The sequence below is a fragment of the Apteryx rowi genome, unplaced genomic scaffold, assembly GCF_003343035.1.
Source record: "Apteryx rowi isolate R43461 unplaced genomic scaffold, aptRow1 scaffold_1, whole genome shotgun sequence".
Lineage (NCBI taxonomy): Eukaryota > Metazoa > Chordata > Aves > Apterygiformes > Apterygidae > Apteryx > Apteryx rowi.
Window position 1 is genome coordinate 9,055,336 of NW_020447196.1, and position 22,617 is coordinate 9,077,952.

General features: G+C 37.8%; 1 protein-coding gene across 5 annotated transcripts in view; it reads left to right on the forward strand.

Moving 5' to 3' along the window:
* Positions 1-22,617, forward strand: part of WWOX (WW domain containing oxidoreductase) — a 525,798-nt gene that overhangs the window by 118,653 nt on the left and 384,528 nt on the right. For 4 of the 5 annotated variants that reach the window (XM_026060565.1, XM_026060574.1, XM_026060585.1 and 1 more), the window contains exons 7-9: positions 7,227-7,250; positions 14,323-14,508; positions 18,201-18,465. In XM_026060565.1, the coding sequence (XP_025916350.1) occupies positions 7,227-7,250; positions 14,323-14,508; positions 18,201-18,465 (475 nt within the window). The remainder of the gene's footprint in view (positions 1-7,226; positions 7,251-14,322; positions 14,509-18,200; positions 18,466-22,617) is intronic. The other variant, XM_026060605.1, reaches the window with a different exon arrangement.

Below are 22,617 nucleotides of genomic sequence, written 5' to 3' on the forward strand. Positions count from 1 at the left end.
AAAGGGGGGGGGGGGAGGGAGAAGAGAAGTAATGGCATCACTTAACAATTGGCCACTTTGCATTGAAAGATTATATTCTTTCCAAATGTTCTGTTTAATTTAGCTTGAAAAGAACAATGAATCACTAAATTGAAGAAATGATTTGGAATCTTTAAGTGCCAACTCTTGGCAATAAATTCCACACTTTGTGCTTTATCCACAGTTGGACCCATTGTATCTGATTTTTGTGACTATTCAAACTTAGTAGTTTTTTTCTGCAAATATTTCTGTAACACATGTACTTCATACTATACTTCTCAAGAGAATAAAGCCTCTTAGACAGCTTTGAAAATATATTGTAGTAGGGAAAATATATAAAAAAAAGAATGATTTTTCACTTTTGAAATACTGCCAAAGCTAAATCTCCCATGGATAGACAGATGACATTTTAGTACTTACAGGTCTTTTAGATTCAAGGAGTTGTCAAAACTGAGTTCTAACACCAGTTCCTTTACTGCCAAAAATCCTTGGTAACAATATTTTTTTTACCATATAGCATTTTCATATATTAAAACTTTCTTAAAATATTAAGACAAATGCTTGCAGCATTGCTGCTTTATTACTGACTCAGTGTCATAATATGAGAACAGGCAAGAGTTTTAATTGTGCTTCTGCATGCTTTTTGGTATGCTACATTTATTTAAAAATAGGATATGGTACAGCTAAAAGTTAAAACACCCTTCTTCCAAATGCGGCTCTTAAATTGATTTGTGTGTTGCAGATCATATCATGGTCATCCTCTCGAGTCCATTTGGCATGCATCTTGTAAATCATTAGAAGTAAACAATCAAATTTTGCTGGAGAAATTAGAAAATGAAAACCTTTTATTGAATGACACTTAGAAAATGATAAGATACAGAAAATATAGAATAAGTAAACCCTGTTTTACTTTTGTTGTCATACATTATTTTACCAATGTATGTCTGTTTAGCTACATTATGTTCTCAGTAATGGAAACGTTTTATTAATGTTTCACTCTTATTTTATTTTGGAAAATGTGGTAGGCAATGTTTTAGCCTCTGTCTTGCCTTCAGGTATTTGTATCTTGAGTCTGTGCTTGTGTGTGTGTGTCTGGCAGGACTTCTTGAAGCATTGCAGGAAAGATTAAGGCCTGTATCTATTGTGAGGCTTGTGGGATTTTGACCAAAATGAATTTCCAGCTATATTTTGTTTAAACTCTGAGGTTGGATGGAAACCAGGCCCCACACACTGCCTGTACCAGTAAATCTTTTATCTGATACAGATACAGAAGAGTTACCTTGCAATCATCTGCCCTGGCAGGACTATGGACTAGAATATCTACTAGGTCTTTCTAGCTCTGATTTTTTGTGATTTAACTATGTCTGGATAAGGTCAAAAAGCAATTATACAGCAATAGCATGTTGTTAGTGCAATGCCAGCTTTGTATGTTTTCTGGCTCTAATATACACTAACTACTTTTGTCTCTTTATTTCTTTTGCAGTAGTGTCCAGAAGCTTTTGTCAGATTCCTTTGTATTAGTAGCTTTATGAGCAATAGAAAGAAATCTTATGCATTCAGTGACAGATGGAGTCTTGTTCTGTATGCTTTGGCAAGTCTGTAAGCGGGTAGCCTGGCTTTCGCAGGGCTTTGGTATCTCTGATTTCAGGCGTACCTTGATCGCATTCTCCCCAGTTCGGTGTGCTACCTGTAAGTCATGTCGATGAACGCAGGAGACACGTGATGTCAGCACAGAGTTTTCATGCTTAAAAAATTCCTAATCCTTTAACAATAAAGTAGTAGAAAAAGAGAATAAGAAAGTTTTTTTTGCTTTGTTTTGTTTTTCCTAAGCAAAATGATTAGGTGAGTTCTGAGTTTTATAGAACTTGGTTTCTGGGACAAAAATGCAGTAATTTTAAAATATGAAGGAGAAATTTTATATACACACACACACACACTTCTTAATACAAGTCTATACATTTATTTCTACACACTATGTGAAGAGGCCTTATGCGATCAACTTCTTAAACTTCTGGATGTAGAAGTTTTCTTGTCTGTTTAACTTCCCCAACCCACTATTGCYTCCTGGGCACTTTGATACAGTATTCTCCAGAATCTGTTGGTCTTGGCCTAATAATTGAAACTTTATAAAACAGAAAGTAGATTTGCTTGTGTATTGAAATTCTGCTCTTCTGGGACACTTTGTGGCTCTAGATAATATTTTTGATGGCAGCTATAAGGATGTACTCTTATAGTCACATCTCTGGGAGCAAGTTCTTCCCTGGCTGACAGCAATTTGGAAGAGTCTTAAAGGACTGTGTGTTTTGCAGATCTTTTTCTGGATGAGAAAATTAAAATGCAACTACTCCGGAAAAAGTCCCTAAATTTCATATACTTAATATATCAAAAACCTATCATAGCCTTGGGATGGGGGTGGGGAGAATAGAATTGCTAAAGTGGTTAATCTCCTGCATTGATCAAATCACTTGCAGAGAGAGAATTGCCTTCTTGTACGTGTTTGAGAATCTGAGAGATTCCGGAAACTACTTGAAGAATGAAGAAATTGCATCCTTTGCTAAGCGAGAATTTAACGGGCTGGTTACCTAAAGAAAACAAATGTTGCAACAGAGGAAGAGACCTTTTGAAACATAGATAAAAAGCAGGAGGAAAGAGCTACTCTGGAAAGAAACATTTAATACAAATTGGAGCACTACTTAATATTTAAAAGCTAAGAAGGCTTTCCTGTTTGAAAGTAAAAATCAGATGATTCATCTTCAAGTTATCATGCTTCTAAAAGAGTCGGTAGCTTTTATTCCTATTTGGATTTGTTAGATGTTGCATCCTTGCCCACAGATACAATTTGGACTCACGATTTTCAGTGGTATGCATACACTGGTAGATTATGCAATATTCCTGTAAATATATTCTGGAAAACCCTTCATCCTCATAGAAAAAAATGTGGGTTTTTTTTGTTTCCATTATCTATACCCTTGAGTTGATACAGCTTTTTTCTCTCTATGAAACTTTTCTTTTATCCATGCAGTCTCAAATGAAGCTTTGAGAGATAAGGTTTTGTAGATTATCTAGATCCTGGAGTTTTGTGATCACAGCAGAGTCTCAGCTTTCTTCAGGAGAAGAACAGTGTTCTCCAGTTTTTCTAGCTGCCCCAGTTAAAACAGTTCTGTGGACAAAATAAGCTAAATGCAGTCACTGAAGTTGGATCTCCTGAGGTCTTCTGGCAGAATAAAACAATATTGCTGGGAAATATCTGATCTATCCCTTACTTCATTGTGAGGTTGTAGCACAATCAGAACAACAAATGAAAAATACATAAAATACTAGTTCAACTTGATAAAAAATGGGACTGAAGGATTCACAAAGCCAATTCTTTATAGAAGGCCAATTAGTAATGTTATAGTAATAGTGATTTATTTTAGGCTCTCTTATGGGTTGAAGTGCTGCACTGTTATTCCTCTGATTGGTAGGGTGATTTCTGGCACTCCTGTAGTTGCCCTGACTTGTTAGCTGGAGATACGTTCCCCGCTTGACATTTCCAACAGCAGTGGGTGACCTTCACAGGAAAAGAGGTCTCAACGCACCTAACTGGATAAACTTGTTACTACTTTTCTATACACCTAGTCTTCCACCTGCTAGTTTCCAACCCAGGCAGTTGATTGAATATCTCAGTTATGCAAAGTCAAATAAATAATCTGTTTATAAATGAGGATTTGGCATTAGCTGATTTTTTTTGTGCAATTGGAAGGGCCAGACCATCCAATCTTTCATATTAGGCTTTTGGAACTGAAAAATATTGAATTGAATCTCCTCTTTGTTGAGTGGGCAAATCGTGAGGAATTATGGTTGCTATTAATCCTCCTGTATAGTCAGAATGACTGCCCTCCTCTGCCTGTATGCAGCGTAGCATTTAAATCAAGCCTCTTTCAGTGTTTTGTAGTTCAGGGTCTGTAGGATTTGGTAGTTGTGTACGAGTGCGGATTTGTGGATCTGGTACTTTGGTATTTATTCGTAGTATATGGTATTGTGTGTGTGTGTGTGTATACATATATTTATACATATAGAGAGAGAGCGAGAGAGAGAGCGTGTATACTTTATACAGTATTTGCCAGCAGTTAATACTTAGACTTTTCTGAACTGGTAGCAACACTTCACAATTATACAGGACTTCCACATGTAGGTTTTCACTGCAGTTACTTTCCTATACTTTAAAACAGTATATCTTTGTGGTAAGAATTGGCGTATGCTAACAGTTTATTCATTTATGCTGTGTATAGAAATATGGAAAAGACAGCAGTTATGAATTATGATTCTCCATTTGGAATGTCTCTTATTATTTCCCTAACCAGACCAAAATGGAGAGGGCCAGATTTTTAGTTAGCCTCCTTAACTGAGGCCTCAAACTCTATGAGTACATTCATTTTTCATGCTGCAAGCAGAAGCTCTCTGAAACCTTGTGGGTGCAATTAAGATTTCAGAGCTGCTGAAAGTTCACCCCAGAATACTATTTCTCTTTGTGTGCTGGCTTTTCATGTATTATAACTGACATATTGCATGCTTGTTGAATTGTTTTTAATTCTAATTTAACCACCATTATAGAAATTGTATAATAAATTATATTCATTCATATAAATACCTTTGCAAAAATATGATCTGTTTAGCAAGTCATTGCATAGATAACTTGTAAAATCAAGAAAAAATAAATATATGATTTAAAGAAATTGTAAGTGGTGACATTATGCCAATGTGCTTAATAGTTCTGCAGTGGATTATATCTTTGTCAGAGACAATCATTGCCACCGCATATTGTCTTTCAAAATTTGAATATATTTTTCTCTCTAAGACTGTACAGATCTGTTAAACCTTTTGGCATTTATAGAAATACTTTCTGTGAATTAAAACGAGTAACAGTTGAGCTATTAAATTTGTCTTTTGAGCTTTGAATACTATGGGCATTCTGACAGTGCCGCTCAGACACAAACTCTGAATCAATAGCACATTTTAAGAGATGTCCAAAAAAATCCACATTGAATTAAATATGGAAACAAATGCGTAGTTGAGAAGTTACTATTGCAGACAGCATGTATGATAAATTTAAATAAGATCAAAGGTTGACTGGATTTGAAACATACATACTAATATTAGGGTGAAACATTTCTTTTTTTTCCATGTAGTGGTATTGTGCCTTATTTAAAGCCTAGGGATTGGCTTTCTGTATAAATATTTCTTCTTTCTTCCTTTCTTTCTTTTTTCTTTCTTTCCTTCTCTTTTTAAGCTCTTTCACACAATTACCCCATTTTGGTTGCATGTGTCAAGTCATGTGGATCCAGAAACTGTTTCCAGTATTTTTTAAATTAAAAACCTCTCAAGCTTAACCCCTCCCCACCTTTTACTGGAGGCAGAGATCATGAAGTTTTCACCAGATCACCTTTAATTTCATCTGCTGTATCTGGAAATTATTCTTGGAACACAAGAAATACTTCCTTGCTCAGAGAGATGTTCGTGTTTTTTAAAGTAAAAGTCTGCATTAAAATATAGGTAGAATTGACAGATTACTATAATATTAGCTGTGATTGCATCTGCAAAAATATTTATTGTTTTTACATAATACTAATAAAATTGGTGTTGTTAGGTCTTCATTAGATACTTTTATGTAGTATTAGGGTGTAGTATTAGGGTGTAGTATTAGGGTGTAGTATTAGGGTGTAGTATTAGGGTGTAGTATTAGGATATTTTTATGATAGTATTTTCTAAACAACTGAGCTTGACTTAATTCCTTAGACCCTTTAAAAGAGGCCTGCGAGGATCCCAAATGGAAGGAGGCATCTTGCAACAGCGCTGAATCGGGTGCCTGGAGGGATTTCAGATTTCCCGTGTGTCTGCCGCGCTTGCTGTAGCGAGGTGCGCGATGAGGCTGAACCGGTGGGGGCTTGCGCTCGGCGTGCTGGTTCTGGAGCCCACTCCCGCGCACGTCTGCCTGCCCAGCGGCCCCGTAGAAGTCTGGCGGGGCTCATAAGATATTCTGGATTCCACTTTTCAAAGTCTGTAGGCCCTGTATTCCTGAAAATTTTCCACCAGATGCAGCAGGCATGAAAGCTGTTTTGAGTATTTAAAGACGTAAGATACTTATGATTTAATGTGCACGATTAAAATATATTATGTTTCAAATAAAACAAGGGTTTTACAGCTTTATAGCATAATGGATTTTTAAAGGATCTGTATTTTTAATTGATGTTGTCTTTTAAAAATTCTGAAATACAAGGCAAAATTAGCTGTTTAATTACATATGCATTAAAATGTATTTAGTCTATTTGGTTAAAGGCTTTCTATGGGAGATAATTAAAACACAGAGGCAGAGTCTTTTGGCACTTGGGTATGGATAGTTTACTGCTGACGTTAGACAGGTCATGCATATGCCACATGTGTCTTAATCTTAGAATCCAAAAATTTGCGTTATAGTCTGAAAAGGTAGTATTTCTTCATTAGCTGTTCCCAAGGCACCAAAAATCCCAGAGGATGTCAAAGTACATTAATTTTTATCACAACATGGAATCTTTCAGGTCTGAATGGCAGCATGCAGCTGCTGGGGGCTTTCTGAACTCTATTACAGCTCTATATTTCTCTAGGCAAAACAGAGGAAGGAGTTGTCATTGGCAAGTGAAATGTTCAAAATGCATGAAGTGTTTTATTGTGTGAATGATCAACTGTGGTCTTGAAAACATTTTCCAAGGAGTTAGCTGTTTTCCATGGGAAATATCACAAATATATAATAAAAGTAGTAATTGACCTTTCTTGTGAGTTGTACTTTTTTTTTTAACAAGAAGTTAGTGTGTACAAATGAAACTCATATATTTAGAAATGCATGCCAAAAAACCAAATCATTCCATGGTTATTGCAAAAATGAATGCTCCCTTACAGCAGATTTATTCTTATTAGTAACTGCTTGTGTATATGTGCAAATAATGAATTGCTGTTGGGATTTTGAAAAAAGATATGCGTGTCCACTTTGAGGTAGCAAATGTCCTTCATCCTGCTGAATGAAATTTAGCAGATTCTGAACATTTTCATTGCTGCTGTCTTCTAAGCACCAAGGAGATTTAAAAAGTTCCCCCAAAAGAGCAAGGTGTGGAAAAGAACAGAAAAAGTGCTCCTCTTAATGTGCTAGGCCTAGAGAAAAGGAAGAAGAAAAAGAAAAACTTGTGTTTCTTTTTCAGGAACCAGAATGGAAATGATCAAAGGTGGAATGGATATAAAAATTCAATTGAAGAGCCCTATCCTATCCCAATTCTACCTCAACCTCACCCTTGGACTTTCAAAATCCATGTGTATCGAGGCATTTTGTTTGCTCAGGGATATAGAAATAGCAAAGATGCATCACTTTGACAAAGGAAAATGTGGTTTCCTGGATTGGATTTTGGTTTGAAATGCTGTCCTCAGGAGGCAGACTGGGGAAAGCGAAGATCGGCACTGACACTTGTCATAAATTTCAATACACTGAGTATAATGTTTGTTGTCAGAGTCAAATGTAATTTAGAGTTAGATTATAGCTATGCAAAAGGAAATTCAAAGCTGTGGATAATGGACCCTAAAAAGGAGAAAGTGTCCCTAGTATGAACCTTACGGGGAAAAAAGAACCCACCACATGCTTGTTAAATGTAATGCTCTCTCTTGCTCTCACTCTGTAAATTGATAAAAGATGGGGTATATCTGAACAGGAAGAGAAGACTCTAAAGTTGTGGGTTGAGTTCAGTGATCCTTTCTCAGAGATTTTCTTCTTCAGACCTGCAGAAAAATAGTAGAAGAGGAATGGCATATATACCAAATGGAGCTAGTCATTGGGACAGTAGGGAAGGCATCTGCCTTAGAGTAATCAGCTAAAAAGCAAGCAAAAATTATAATCTTGACCTTCATTTTTTAAAATTAGTTTGCTATCTAAAGAAGGTGATTTACTGATGTAAAGATCTCAGGTGGCCAAACATAGATTAAAAAGTTCCCTGTTCCTGGGATTTCTAATATCACATACCATATTTTCAGTATATGAAATAGCCAAGTGTGGGAGACAGGTCATGTCAACAAACTAAACCTCATCCCTGCTTCTCTTATTTCATATGTAGTTTCTGTGAAACTCTCACAGGAGTGGAAGAAGGGAAAATCCCATTTTGGGTCATTTTCTGAGGAAGATTTCTCTGGGTGGTGTAGGTATTATCAAGGTCAGCTGGAGGGCAATATTACAAATGTTTTAAGAACTGTTTCTTTAGCTAATATGGGATCTGAATTTCTCTTCAGAAGCTGAACTTCAAAATTTTCACAATGGCGGAAATTGCTTCAGCACCCCATTAAAAGGAAAAGTAGGCTTCTTTCAAACTCTTCTATCCCTGTAGAGCTAAAAGGCCAGTGTTTCTTCAAAGGAAGATTGCTTATTAATTTCTAGAGATATAAGAAGCCATTTTTTCCTTTATGTGTAAGAAAAGCTAATAAAGGGAAAACCAGGACTAATGGATGTCTTCTGTTTACTTCTAAACCTATTGAGACCTTTGCTCCTTCTTCAAACTTTTATGAAATTCTATACCCAAGATTTTATGGAGGTAATGAATAATGACTGAGAGATGGGTGACCTGTATGGCAGTATGCAGATGGTATTTTATGAAGGCACAGAGGCAGGTGCTCGTAACAATTCCTGTGTATTTGGTATGAGGAAAGAAGCAGGACAAGTTCAGTCCATTTTCATTAATCACTTGGAAGTGGGGCAGAAAACTTTGCTGATCACCACTGTCAAATTCTGCAAAGAAACCCAGTAGGATGAATTTGAAAGAATTTTCCTTGCTTAGAGCAAGAGGTCATCCGTCAGGGCTCCATGCTCAGTGTTAGTAGCTTGCCTGAAAATGAAGCCTGTCTGACAAGTATCCGTGAGTCTGTCAGCTGACAGGTGGCAACAGAGAATATTTGTACCAGCCTTTCAATCAATGTTCTTAGAAAAAGAGAAGTTAGGCACTAAGCGTTCATTTCCAAAATCACGGAGTTGAGCAGGGCTTTTCTGTGTTTGAGTTTCTGTCAAACTAGCACATGTTTTGGAGGAGGTGTTGGATTCCTTACGCACGGCGCTGAGATTTCCTGCTGCTGCGTGACACTCGGCGACTTTGTCGTTGCTCAGGTTCCCGTCATTGCTACTTGTGTGATTGAATGGTATTTCTGGAGATGCTTGTTTAACTCATTTTTTCTGGAAATCCATAAGACTAGCCTGGATGCTGGTTATCTTCTTTGTGAATCCAGACATTTCCTCACAGAAAGAAGCACCATTTTCTAACATGGAGAGAAAGCAACCTGGATTTTTGGAGTTATGGGATAGAAAAGTTTGGTGGGCTGTGACTTTGCTTCTTTATGGAGGAGAAGTCACATCTCTCTGCCTTCTTTACTGGCCGTGACATAGGTCTACAGTTGCTTATGGGACTTTGGGGATATTGCAAGGCCTTTTCTGTTGAATTTCTGTGTAATTCCAAACAGTGTGAACTTTTCAAATCACTTGAGAAGTGCCCCAGATGGTGTGACATTCTGCTTCATGGGAAGATTTGAAAGTATTCCCTTTGCATAATTTCTGGTTAACTATTTCATTACATTTGAAATGGGAGAACAGCAAAGCCAAGAACTCTGTTGACATTTTGGTGGTGTTTGTTTAACCTCCTAGTGCACAGGCTACATTTGTTGAAAAATATTATTCTTACCTTTGCAAATCATCAGTAATTAATTCCCTTGGAAATATCTACTGCTGCACACAGCCGGCTTGGGAGGATGCTGACAGATCATAGTTTTACATCAGGTGCTAACAAATTGATTATTAAATTTCATAACTAACTGATTTATATCAACAACTTAATTTCTGTATCTCTCTAATGTATTCACTTATTGTATTTTCAAATAGTGCAGAGCAGTTGGATTGCTTTGTTGCTTCTAATGGCAAATTTAGCACAGCACGTGAGATCTGAATGACTTGCCCAATGCAGGAGTTAGTGATGCATCACACGCTTGTGAAGTGCACAAGACAGTGAATATCTCAGCTGAAAACATCTACTGTTAAGGATGTCCCTGTTAATTCCACTTGCTTTTTAACTTTCACTAAATCCAAGCTGCACTTACCGAGATAGTGAGATTTTTCTACAATTGCTGTATAGCTTGCAGTTAAAGCACTGTGTTCTTGAGTCTCAGTCATGCTGTGAATGATAAGAAACAGTGACTGTATGCTATGATGGAGCAGCTTRTGTTCAAGTCCCAGTACATACTTAAATTGTAATGGTAGAACACATTAGCTCACTTGGTGTGATGTAAGTCACTGACTGAAGACATTTTAAGGAGGCATAGGGGTAAATTTTCAAAACACTGCAAGGTTTTAACCGTACAGTGTTTCCAGAAATACCAGATAGGAGTCATGGTTAAAGGGAGCAGCTTGCTAATGTCAATGCCAGGAGTAAACACTACAGAAAATGTTGCTGACATTTTTTTGTTGGTTCTAGTTGTGCTTTGGAAGTAGAATTACAAACTTTTAAAATGAGGGGAGGTTTTTTCTTGGGCTCAGGAGGAAGCCTAATGCAGATCACAGCAGTGTTTTTAATGAACTTGTGAAATCAAGGTCGTTGTTCTGTTATCACTTCAAATACTCCTGTCATAAAGCAAAGCTGTAGTGCCAGATGTGTGGTGTGAATTGTCATGTATCTTAAAAATCTTGCTCCTGCATAATGATATGTTCACTGATCCGGAGCTCGGCACCACTGAGATTAGAATCTGTCATCTGTGGCTAAAATTCGTAGCTCGATGACGGCTGTTACATAGGTAATCTCATTCGTTTCCTGGCAGGAAGATGTCCAGGTCACAAAAGCCCACCTGCCCGTTTCCAGTAAGGGGGCCTCGCTAGCGGCCTGCCTGGGGGACCGCGGGGGTTAACGGGCCTGGGTGCGGGGCCGGTGTGCGAGCTGCCGCTTTCGGTGCGGCGCCCCGGCCCAGCAGCCCCTCGGCAACGCGCTCTGCTGCCCTTGAGGTCTCTGCTCTGCCGCGTTTGCCTGGAGACAGTTTTAGACCATTTAAAAGCACAAACGCCAATTAGAAATAAAGTCATTCTAAAAGGGAATCCGACGTTACCTTCTCACTAGGATATCAGTTTAAAATGTTTCTGATTTTATATTTCTTCACAGATCATTTTTATAGAACATTGTAAATATTTGTAACTTTACTGTCTCTTGAGTTCTAATTACTTTTATGTTAAAAAAAAAAATTAGAACAAAGATGTTGTTTGAGAAACACAAATCTCATGAAAGAGACTGAAGCGTACTTTTCTTTCTTTTATAAAACTGAATTAAATGGACTTACAATTTAAAATCGACCGCATTTTATAGTTTTATAATTCTTGAATCGTCTTTTTAATTAATCGAGCTGGCAGATTTAGGTATTGAGTGCATATTTTGCCTCTAGTAGTTTTTGTGGACTTAGTATTAATGAGGGCTATTACAATCTGGGTAGGTGGAATACACTGTTGGTTCATATGTGGGTCCTTTCTGTCTCACTGTGGCCTGTTACTTTTGAGTGTGTTGTTCCATGCGGTTTGGCTTACCCATCAAACCGAAGGACAACTGAAAGTAATAACATTATACTTATTATCCATATTGTATTTGGAATTCACAGTGCGGCATCATGTGATAATGTCATTGTACAGTAACAACCACAAAAATAAAAAAATTAAAATAGTTTTGTAGTTGAGGGAGATGGGGAGATTTCTAYGTGTCTCCTTTGTGACCCACTTTCCTGTCTTTCACTTAGGTGGGATCCATGTGCGTATCGCCCTTTATGGATCTGCGTATTTCACAAAAGAGGCAGTTATAAGGCAGCAATCAGATTAACACATTCTGCTTTATATTAGTTATATGCTATATCACAATTACCAAATGGAATAGTAATCTCTTTAAAAGTGCCATATTTGCTTTTAGAGGGAATTGTGGTAGTATTTTTTGTGTTACGGAAGTGCTAATGTGCCTCAGTTCTCAAACGGGAGGCTCTTATATCAGCAACTGCATCTACGTAGAAGAAGCTTGTGCCTTTTCCCAGCAAATTTACAAATCTGTAAATTAATTCTTGCCAGAGCTTTTCAGAAACTTTCAGAAGAGATGCTGAATCATGCAAAATTTGCATGCATGTACTCTCAGTCTTCATGAGGCTTTGTTTTCCTCCTGGCAGGTGCATCTTGAATAGGCAACATGAACTGAGGTTAGAGATGAATACTGGCAAAACAATATTTGGCAGAATACTGGCAAACGTATTTTTGATAAAATATGTCACAAATGGTCTGATACCTCTTTAAAAATGCAATCTCGAGTCTCTTAGTTCAATCTGCCTGAATTTTATTCCCTTCATTCAAGTGTGCTACGCTGAGTGGGGTTGCAAAGATGAAAAAAGCAATGACTTTGTGCAAGTCAGTTTGAATAGAAACAGCAACCCTTGCCTTTAAAAGGGCACTCCCCTTATCTTCAGTGTCTTTTCCCAGGTGTAGAATGTATGAGTAGATATTATGAGTCTAAATTTCACTGACCTAAAAGAAAATCAGAAATTCAGCCCTTCAGAAAACGAGCTACCCAAAGTACACAGATGTTTCATACTGCTTCTGAGGCTTTTTATTAATTTTTTTCAGATTGGCACAGATACAGATACTAGATTGTTAACTTCTTATTAAACAACACTCTATTGGTAACTTCTGCATGGGCTTGAAGTTGAAATTTATTTTAATAAGGAAATGTAGCCTACTGTTTAGATCAGTGATCATGCAACACTCAGTATTTAACTAAAATGCATAAAACAGAAATGTTTTTGAAAACTAGGCTATCAAAATCTGGGTTTTTCAAACATACCTGAAGGAATCTAACTCACTTAGAGTTGTTTGACAGCCTGAGGCTTCATTTTTCACATTCTTTTCCAGAATTGCTTTTGCAGATGCTCAGATTTGAGATAAATGTGCCTTTCAACCATGTAGGAAAATGATCCTGACTTTGTGTCTCTTGTTTTCTTTTGTGTGGTTGGGCTGTGAAGAAGTACTTGAAAAGAAGGCAAGCAGTTCTTTTTCCTTCACATTGGGGTTTGTTGGGAGTCTCTAGAACTGGGTAAGGAGACATGGCTGGTTTTGTTTTTGTCATGAGATTTGGCCAATTGGGGTAAAGACATAGTAGGCCGGCAGAAGCAAAACAAACGTGACAGGTTTTATTATTGTGGTATTAGGACATTCCAGATATTGGTGCATGGTTACTGCAGGGGTGAAAAGTATTTGTTTGACAGTCATTACTTTGTGTGATCCACCTGAGGTCTGAGAACCAGAGCCTTTGCTGTGTTTCATAAGTATTCAATAAAAGATGAGAAAAACCAGCCAAGGTGTTTGTCCTTGATTGTGGCTGGAGATTGAGAAGGCTGCAAGGTGTTCAGCATCCTGACATTACAGCGGAGTTGTCAAAGAAGTTCAAGTTTTCTGGATTTGAATTTTGGAGACGTATATAGCAGGTTCTCTTCCAGCATAGTTAGAATGGCAGGATCATACCTTTTACAAGGCAGATTAGGAACACTTCATTTTGAGATGCCTTAATCATGGCATTTCTGTAGAAACTGCATTAGGTGACTTCAGTGCAGGACTCTGTTTCATAGAACTCATATGTACTGTTTGCAGTCCACAAAAATTACACCTTGTGGGGTTTTCCAAGGAGGATGTTTTTATTTTCCAACCCAGTCTTTTTAAACTACTTGTATTTTAAGAGTACTTTGCAGGCCTCAAAGGTATAAAATGTGTGGGCAAAAGCATTATTGCATTCTGGCTGCTTATTTCCTTTTCCTGTTGTTCACTGAGAGGACTAGTGATTTTCTACAATATCTGTAGCAAAGTTACTTTGCTTTACTCTCATAGACCAAAACTTTGCCTTTCTACTTCAACTGCTGCAATGGTTTAGTAACATCTGGATGAATGGATAGGACCTGGGGTATTCCTGGGCCTTATATATATTTAAGAATCTGGTCTGGCCATGCATATCAGCTCTCCATTCAGTGATCGCTGTTGTTCTGAATGGTCCGAACTTAGGGAGATTGCGATAGTCCTCCAGTGCTTGGTTCTAGAGATGCCAAGTGTTACAATTCTAGTTGCTATTTTTGGAGAAGTGGAAAAGCTGTGTGGCCTTGCCCTGGTGGGCATCTTGAGATGACATGTTGACCCAATTCACACAAAAATGTAATTAATATATTCCATTGAGCTTTCTTTTCCTTGTTTTAATTTTATTCTTTAATACTTTGATTATTCAGGCCTCTTCACATACTGATCTGCAATGCTGCCATTTTTGGTGCTCCCTGGTGCTTGACAGAAGATGACCTGGAGTCTACCTTCCAGGTGAATCACTTGGGGCATTTTTATCTTGTTCAGCTCCTTGAAGACGTTCTACGCCATTCATCTCCTGCAAGAGTAGTTGTGGTATCCTCAGAATCACACAGGTTGGTTAATGTTACAGTACATTTTTGATTTATCTGAAATTTGCAATCTTTGGGGCTGAAAACTGTTATGGCAGAACTTCACTGGAAATACAGAACTTTTTAAAAATGAAAGGCCCTGGTCTAAAGCATTTTTGTTTGAATAATCTGTTTGAAAATAGAAGGTTCACTAATGTTTGTGGATATTACCGGATCTGGCTCTATTGCTGTATAAAGTGTGCTCTAGTTTTATAATATTATGTAGGTATTTTTTGATCATTCTTTGTATGAATGCAGATTTTCACTTCATTTCAGACCACTCATTGATTTTGCTAGAAGATGGAATAATAATTGATTAAATCTCAATGGCATGACCTATATTGATTTGTCATTCAACAACTTCAACATCTTACCAAGAAGCATGTGCAGTTATTTTAGCAGGAGAAACAATGCAATTAAAAACTGTTAGATGAAATCCAATTGTTTTATAATGAGAAATTAGGGAATTCAATGCAGACATTAGCTGTATAATTGTAAAATGGGAAATACTGTAGTTAATAACATATTAGAAATCTGGCCATACCTCTTTTGGTTAAAATTTCAATTAAAGTGGTAGATGCCCATCTTTTCCATTGCAATGAGAAGTAGAGTTGCCAAAAAAGACAGTATGAGGTTTTGCCTTATTTCAGACACGCTCATGGTGTTTGTTTAGAACTGTATTAATAACTGAAAAGAAGACTTGATTTAAATAAGAAAGCTGTTTATGCAAAATGAATGACCCCAATTCTGAATTTTAGTAGGTACGAACCACTTATTGGTTTCCGATTTAGTTCAGGGACTGCAGGATTAGACCCATAATGTCCACTTTTAAACATTACTGTTGATTTCTATTTCACTTTTGCTTGTGTGTAAGAGCTTTAGCAAACCAAAAGGAAAAATGTGTGAGTGCTCCTTCCCCCTCTCCCTCCCCAATATTTCTGAAATGTTTTAGTGACCCAGAATGAAGCTTATTTTTTTTAATCATGTTTCCGTAAAATGTAACCCTAGGGACCTGGTAGAGAGAGACCAGCCAAGGGTCAGGCTGAAACCTTTATCACTTCCAAACACAGGGGCTTATGGTATAAATGACACACTGCAGATAGATTTACTTTTACCATTTTAAATTTATGATGGCTGAAATGAAAGGAAGCAATAGAAAATGGCAGTAATAATCCTCCCTGGTGTTAAAAGACATGAAATGTGTAGTAATTAGGTGGTAACAAAATCTGGACACCCTTATCTTTGCAAATCACACCAGGTTTGTGAAAGCAAGTAGCAGAGTCCTGTTAGGGGTGAGGGAGACTACTGCGGGGCAGGCAAGATAGCTCTAGAAATAAATCTGCCAACTCCAATCACTTGCCAGATGTGGAGGGCACAATGGGATACGTATAAATGAGCTGTTATTTAATGGGAGATTATGTTGAATTGTCAGCTGCTTGTTCCCCTTTGTAAGCTTTTATCTCAGATAGTATTTTAAATGACATCTTTGTTTTTCACTGTATTAAGTGCTATGTATAACTAGAGCTCATATCTCTGCACATCTTTATCTTGTTTTTAAAAACATTTTTTAAAGTGCTCATTGCTAAAAACATTTTTTAAAGTGCTCAGCCGAGGTTTATAGAAGCCCATCAAAAAAATAAGTAGCAATCTCTGTTTGAATAGAGTAATGAATGCCACTAGTTGATTTTCTTTTTTTCAGGGGGTCCAGTTCATGTACAAATGCCATATCTTAACATTTTAAATGATCATTGTAAATGTTTTTTTTTTTTTCCTCCCATCTGTTTAATGGCAAGAAACTGATGTAAGGAGTTAGTTTAGACATTAGGTATTATTGTGTGGTAGTACTTTCTGACCTACTTGAGAGCTCTGAGCCTTAAACTGTGTTGTAAAACAGAAGTGTTGGTATCTAATTACTTCCATAAACCTTGGCTGGATCTTTTCGTTGGAGTCAAGACCCCCTGTTAGGGGAAAAATAAAGTCCTGTTTTTGCAGAAAATATTATACTAGACTGCTGCAAGGCAAAGTATTTATTTGCCTCTCTGGTTCTTCATTCTCTTTTAGTTACTTCTCTGGATTCAGTGCAAATGAATTCTTTTTAAATTAAGCTTTTAGGTAGTTTAAGCACATCATATTAAAATCAGAATAATAAGTAGGTTGACTTTCCTCCTGTCTTTATTTCTGTGCAGTTAATTTGATTGTGCAGCCCTTATCCCAGTGAATTCAATGAGATTGCCGACCTAAGTAAGATTGACTCACAGAAGCACACTTGCAGGACTGGGCTCAAAATACACCACTGTGTTTCCATTGTACAGTACACACAAAGTAGTTTATTTATAGAGTATTGTTGGGTGTTCTGAAAGGTTACTGGGGATATGAATATATGAAATTCCTCCCAGAATAGGCCTGTTAATTTCAGAAATGTATTTTATCTAACTGTGAAAATTATGAAAGAGGAATTTGTTGTTGAAATTGAAGTGCTAATTCTGCAAGATACAGAACATCCTGGATTCCTCTTGAGTTCAAATACCGTAGTTGCTTTTCTCTGGGTGTATTATAATTCTGCTCACAGAGTGAATGTAGAAATTCCAGCTGATCTCTTCATTTCTGGGCGTGAGATGCAAAATTAGTAAAGATATTTTAAAACATTTTTCTAGTGTGTACTATAATTATGTTTATCCCTGTGCTTTCCAGCTGATTCTGAAAACTCTGAGTATTAAAAAGAGCTTGCTAAATCCTTTTTATTTTTAGAAGCACTTCTGAGTGGAACACAGGTCTGTAACTAAATGTAGTATTATTTCCTAATATTAAGATATATGAGGAACTTGATAAATCAAATTTGTAAGATTTGGAAAAAAATGTTATCTAGAAAATTCCTTTTCTTCATCTAAATGTCTTCAGAACATTCACTACTTTGTTATTAAAAAAGGTGGGGGGGGGAGAAACAAACAGCTGGTGTTTAATGACTCTGTCAGACCCAATTAAAAAACATCAACTAGTTACTTTGATTTGTGTTCAACCATGCCATGGGTATACTTAAAAACATTATACTCTGCCAGAACTCATTTTGGCTTTGTTTACATTTATCTTTTAAACATATAAGACTATTGATGGCAAGTTACCAAGGTTATAACCCCTTTATATTCATCAATTTTTAATCTAAAAAAGAGTCTAAGAGGCAGTGAGACTCATCCATAGTTACTTGAACACTTAAATGAAAGTGTGCAGTACATGAGCACTGGATGAAATAATCAGGGGAAGGGAAGAAGGGGAAATAAAAGAAAGAATGCTGATTTTCTGTGCTTATAATGCAGAGTTATTTTACCTCACATTATTTACTGTAAGGTAATTGTGCTTTTGTGGGTCTATGGCAAAATCTTTTTTCTGGATTTAAAAGAATGATTCATAAACAATGTACAATGTCTTTATATCATTAAAACCTTTTCTGACTTGTTTTAGGTATCATTTATTTCTGGTATTTCAATAATTCTTCTGCCATGGTTTATGGGACTATTCCTTTGGCCTCAAACAATTTCCAATAGATACTTGCAACTCCAAAATAAGCTGTTGTTTTTTGTTGATTCTGGCCAAGCTCTACTCTATTTTCTACATCTTATGTTTTCTAAATGACAGCAAAATTAACTGGGGGGGGTATCTGAGGCATGTTTACTGTTTTTTAGATTTACAGAAATTAAAGACTCCTCTGGAAAACTTGACTTCAGCCTGCTTTCTCCACCTAAGAAGGAGTATTGGGCTATGCTGGCCTACAACCGTTCCAAGCTTTGCAATATACTGTTCTCCAACGAGCTGAACCGACGCCTTTCTCCCCACGGGGTGACGTCTAACGCCGTCCATCCTGGAAACATGATGTACTCCTCGATTCATCGGAACTGGTGGGTGTATACCCTGTTGTTTACCTTGGCTCGACCTTTCACCAAATCCATGGTAAGTGAATGATTTACAGTGTTTTACACATCTTTAGTTTTCAAGTCAGGGGAGTGAAGTTATAAAAATCCAGATGTATGTATTTGCTTTAACCTTTTGCCTTTTATAACCGCAACCTGACTTTAATGGCAAATGTAGTGTCAAGATAGTGAGCACTCTAGAAAAGGACGCTTAAACAATTTTAGATCAACTTTGTCGATCTTCAGTAAAAGTGCCATGTTAGATGGAGTATGTGACTTCCTTGGAATGTATGATTTTAGCTCGCTGTGGTTAAGGTAGTTTTATATTTAGGTGTGGGATAGTTTAGAGTGCTCAGTATATGTAAACCATCAAAAAATTTGGTTTTTAAGTGGAGTATGCCTAACTGAGTTTTTTTTAGTGTAAACAGATGCCCTAGTTAGAAAAGATACTACAGGCATTAGTAATGGCTGAGGGGAGTGCCTTCAGTGGATGGAAAAAGCATCCTCACTGTTATTTGGAAAAAAAGCAATGATTTTTTTGATTCTTTTTATACTTTGTGCATCTGTATTTGGCAGATTTATATATTGGCAGTTTTAAATTCCAGCACTTGAAGTAAGTTAATGTTCACTTTTAAAATGCTTCACTTTTAAAACTTTTAAACACTTGAGTTTTAAATTCACCTTTAAAACACACTTGTTTCTTCTAAGACAATTCCCAACTGTCTTGGTTTTAAAATATCCAGTGCTTGAAGAAGGCAAATTCTTGGGCTATGTTGGAAGAAAGTGGGTGAAGATAAATGTGGTCTGTGAAGCCAGATTTGCCCATCGGAGCCTCTGGAGAGTGAGTCTGTAATGGGTTTTAGAGATGCGTCAACAGCTGCCTACCTCCAAGTGTCAATAGCACACAGTTTTAGAGAGCAATCCTTCTCTTTCTATATTCGTTTTCAAGCAAATGACTACTGAAATAGGTTGATGATTACAATCTGACAATAGTATTGCTAGAATCATAAGTTAGTGTGTAGATGTCATGGCTTGAATGGATTTTTAGTGTTACCTGTATCATGTGTCTCAATTTTCTAAATGGGTCTTTTTCTTATGAAGCAAGGCAATGAGAGTTTTTCCTTTGTCTCCCCTGGACTTTGGATTGGCACCGGGATGCAAGGAAAGGCTACGCGATTCTTGCATAGGTGGTATTAGGAGGCTTCGTATATAGGAATTTGCAGCAACTCCAGTGCTTGGAGGGGGTTACACTTATCTCTTGAACCTCTCACCCAGGTTATTTATAAGGAGTCCGAAGTCATTTGCTGGGCATAGGATGACTACTACTTCATGGAGAACTGGTTTTCTTTTCACCTTATTGACTGTTTCTTATTCCTTATTCATTGACAGAGATTGGTATTCCCAAAGGACGGGGCGGGGGGAGACTCCCTTGAATGTTTGCAGCTAGGAACCAGGGAAATGAGAGACTAATACTCCTGTAAGGCTCATCTAGCTGTGGCAATTTGTTCAGGCCCAGACCAGGCCCCTCTTGCAGAGGATTCAATGACTGATGTGAGTGCTGTTAACGTACCTTATCGTCTCCCTGAGTCAGTGGTACAGACAAAATTAATTGTCTTCATTTGAAAAAAGAGCAGGGAAGGAATTGTTCAGAGAGGGAGGATCCATTTGTAAGTAGTTTAATCTGCAGCATAACCTCCAGTAGTTAGCAAATCAGATTGGTGCAAAAAAAGGGATTGCTTGTACGTTGAAATCGTTAAATAATACGTTAAAATAATGTCTGTGCTGTGTTAGGGAGAGTTTATACAACAAATTCTTTAAGTGTACGGTATCGACCTACAGTGGAAGGGATCCAGTCTGTGGCACTTCTGCGAATTAACTTAGTTTTATTCACTCTGGTTTCACAAAGGAACCTCTTGTGTTTGTTACTCAGGTAAAGTCAGACTTCAAGAAAAAATTAAACCAGCAGAGTTCATTTTGAATTCTTTAAATCAACTGATGGATTCTTTCGATAGCATCTGTTTATTTAATTGTGGTGTGTAAAAAGGAACACAAAATATATCCGTACTGAATAACCGTGCACCCTAGTCCAAGACTGATTGCTTCAGGAGGTCCTTTTGTGTTCGCATTTATTTCACTGAGGCTATTTGAAAGTTACCGGGGCGGGGGGGTGAGGGTAAGCATGGGTCTTGCGGCTCATATTCTGGTATGAATTGTCGTGTTCCCCTGCAGCTTATCAATGCTTCCACTGCCAATAAACCTGAGAAAGAATAGTGGCTCTTGCTGGGTACGCAGACAAGCTAAGCTGAATTTCTCAATAGGGCCAGTGTCAGAGTTTTTCTGTTGTAAGATTAGTAGGGAGCAAATGAACTGCTGGTTCCCCCTTTTTAGGGATTGTGCTATCACTAACCTGCAATGGACTTTGTGGAGCATCTTTCTGTAGGCTTCATGTCACTTCTCTATGGCAGCTCTCCCCAGAGCTTAGAGGAATTTTTGGGTCAGGTTACTGAGTGCACGGCTCGGAGTTGAAAGCTGCTGTCCTGAGGTTGTGAACTGTATGTCCATGTGTCCTGCAAGGATGCCCGTGTTGCACAGTGCAATGTGAGGCAGCAACGTTTCAGCTCTCGGCAGCGGAGCTGGCGCTCTAACTGGGAGCGAGCTACCCATGCCAAGGTTATGTGGAGAGAAGTAAGGTATTATTAGTTCAGGCGAGGTGCCAGGCAGATATGCCTGTGCTAGCGTTGGGCTCCGAGGTGGTAGCTCTACCCGCTGCCGCTTGTGCCGCGCGGAGAGCCTGACCCCGCTGGAGGCAGCCTGCCGCTCCTGCCTGCGCCGGCTCCTGCGGCTTTGCACCTACGCGCACGCAGCTGCACTTGTGTATGCGTATGGATATACGGACACACACGCAAATGGGCTGCGACTGCACATACCTAACTGGGGCCTTTTTGTAGTAAAAGCTGCTAATAAAAAATATTCAGACCTTTAATTTGTATTTCACAAAGCTGGACTTACTTGGTGTTCTGGGAGTGGTGGGATAACGCAGAATAATGTTCACAGTTACAGCTCTTTTGGGAACTTTGAGGCTAAATGCAGGAGAAAGTCGGAGCATACTATTGTTTCCCTACTAGTTTATTCAGGACAATATAGTTCTTCGGACGTCTGCCTTGGCTGCTGCTACTTCTGAGAGCGTTAGTTTTCACAGCTTTGACTTAGCTGGCGTCATTCTCTGTGGCAGTTACTAAATTGTCTATCTAAAGTTCATTTTCTAGAAATCATGTCTAAAGGTCATTTACTATAAATCAAAACATTATTTTGCTTTATTCCAAACAATGAGCAAACATACACTGTGTTTGAAAACCGTTTCTTAATGTCGTTATTCAGTTCATGCACGTTAAATAGCTCTGGTCTGGTAGATGACAATGCAGCATTTTCTTCAGAAATGCATGTTACTGCATACTGTGAATCTCCATTTTTGGGAGAGGTCCTGCAGCCTCTGGCACACGGCACTTGGAGTACTCGGCATGACAGGGTTGAGCTCAGGAAACACTGCCTGTAGCCGTTTAGCTTTAGCTGATTCCCTGAAGCTCGGAGAAGCAGTATGCTGGTATCACACTCCTTATTTTCTTATTTGCTGTTATTTGCTGTGACTACAGTGACTCGATTTCAGTAATTAGGACACTCTTCATGAAGTCAGGCTATTTTAAGCTTCTGCGTAAGGAATAGTGTTGCGGATCACCACTTTTATAATCTGGATTTCAAGGGGAAAAAAAAGAAAAACCTGCTCTCCCTTTGAAGTGTTAGGCTTTTAGGTATATAATTATAGTTGTTTCTGTAAAAGGTTCATACCTTATTGAAAGGAAAAAATGCAACTTCATCTTCCAAACCTGTTTTATGATTGCCTACATCATAAAAATTATGGTATATTTGTGCTGATTATAGCAAACCTTCCTTTGGAATCACAGGGAATTGTCTGGTCAGCTTTTGAAACATAATGCAATATTTATGTTACTGATGGTTATAGGTAGGCAGCAAATACTTATAGTAAGTAGAGCGCTGGAGACTGAATGAGTATTCCGCACCCCCTTCAATATCTCAAAGCTACAAGAATTTGTTGAACAGAACTGGAGAACAAGTAATTTTTGATAGATGGAATAGTTGCAAATAAATTAGCATTTTATTATAGTAGTAACTGTAG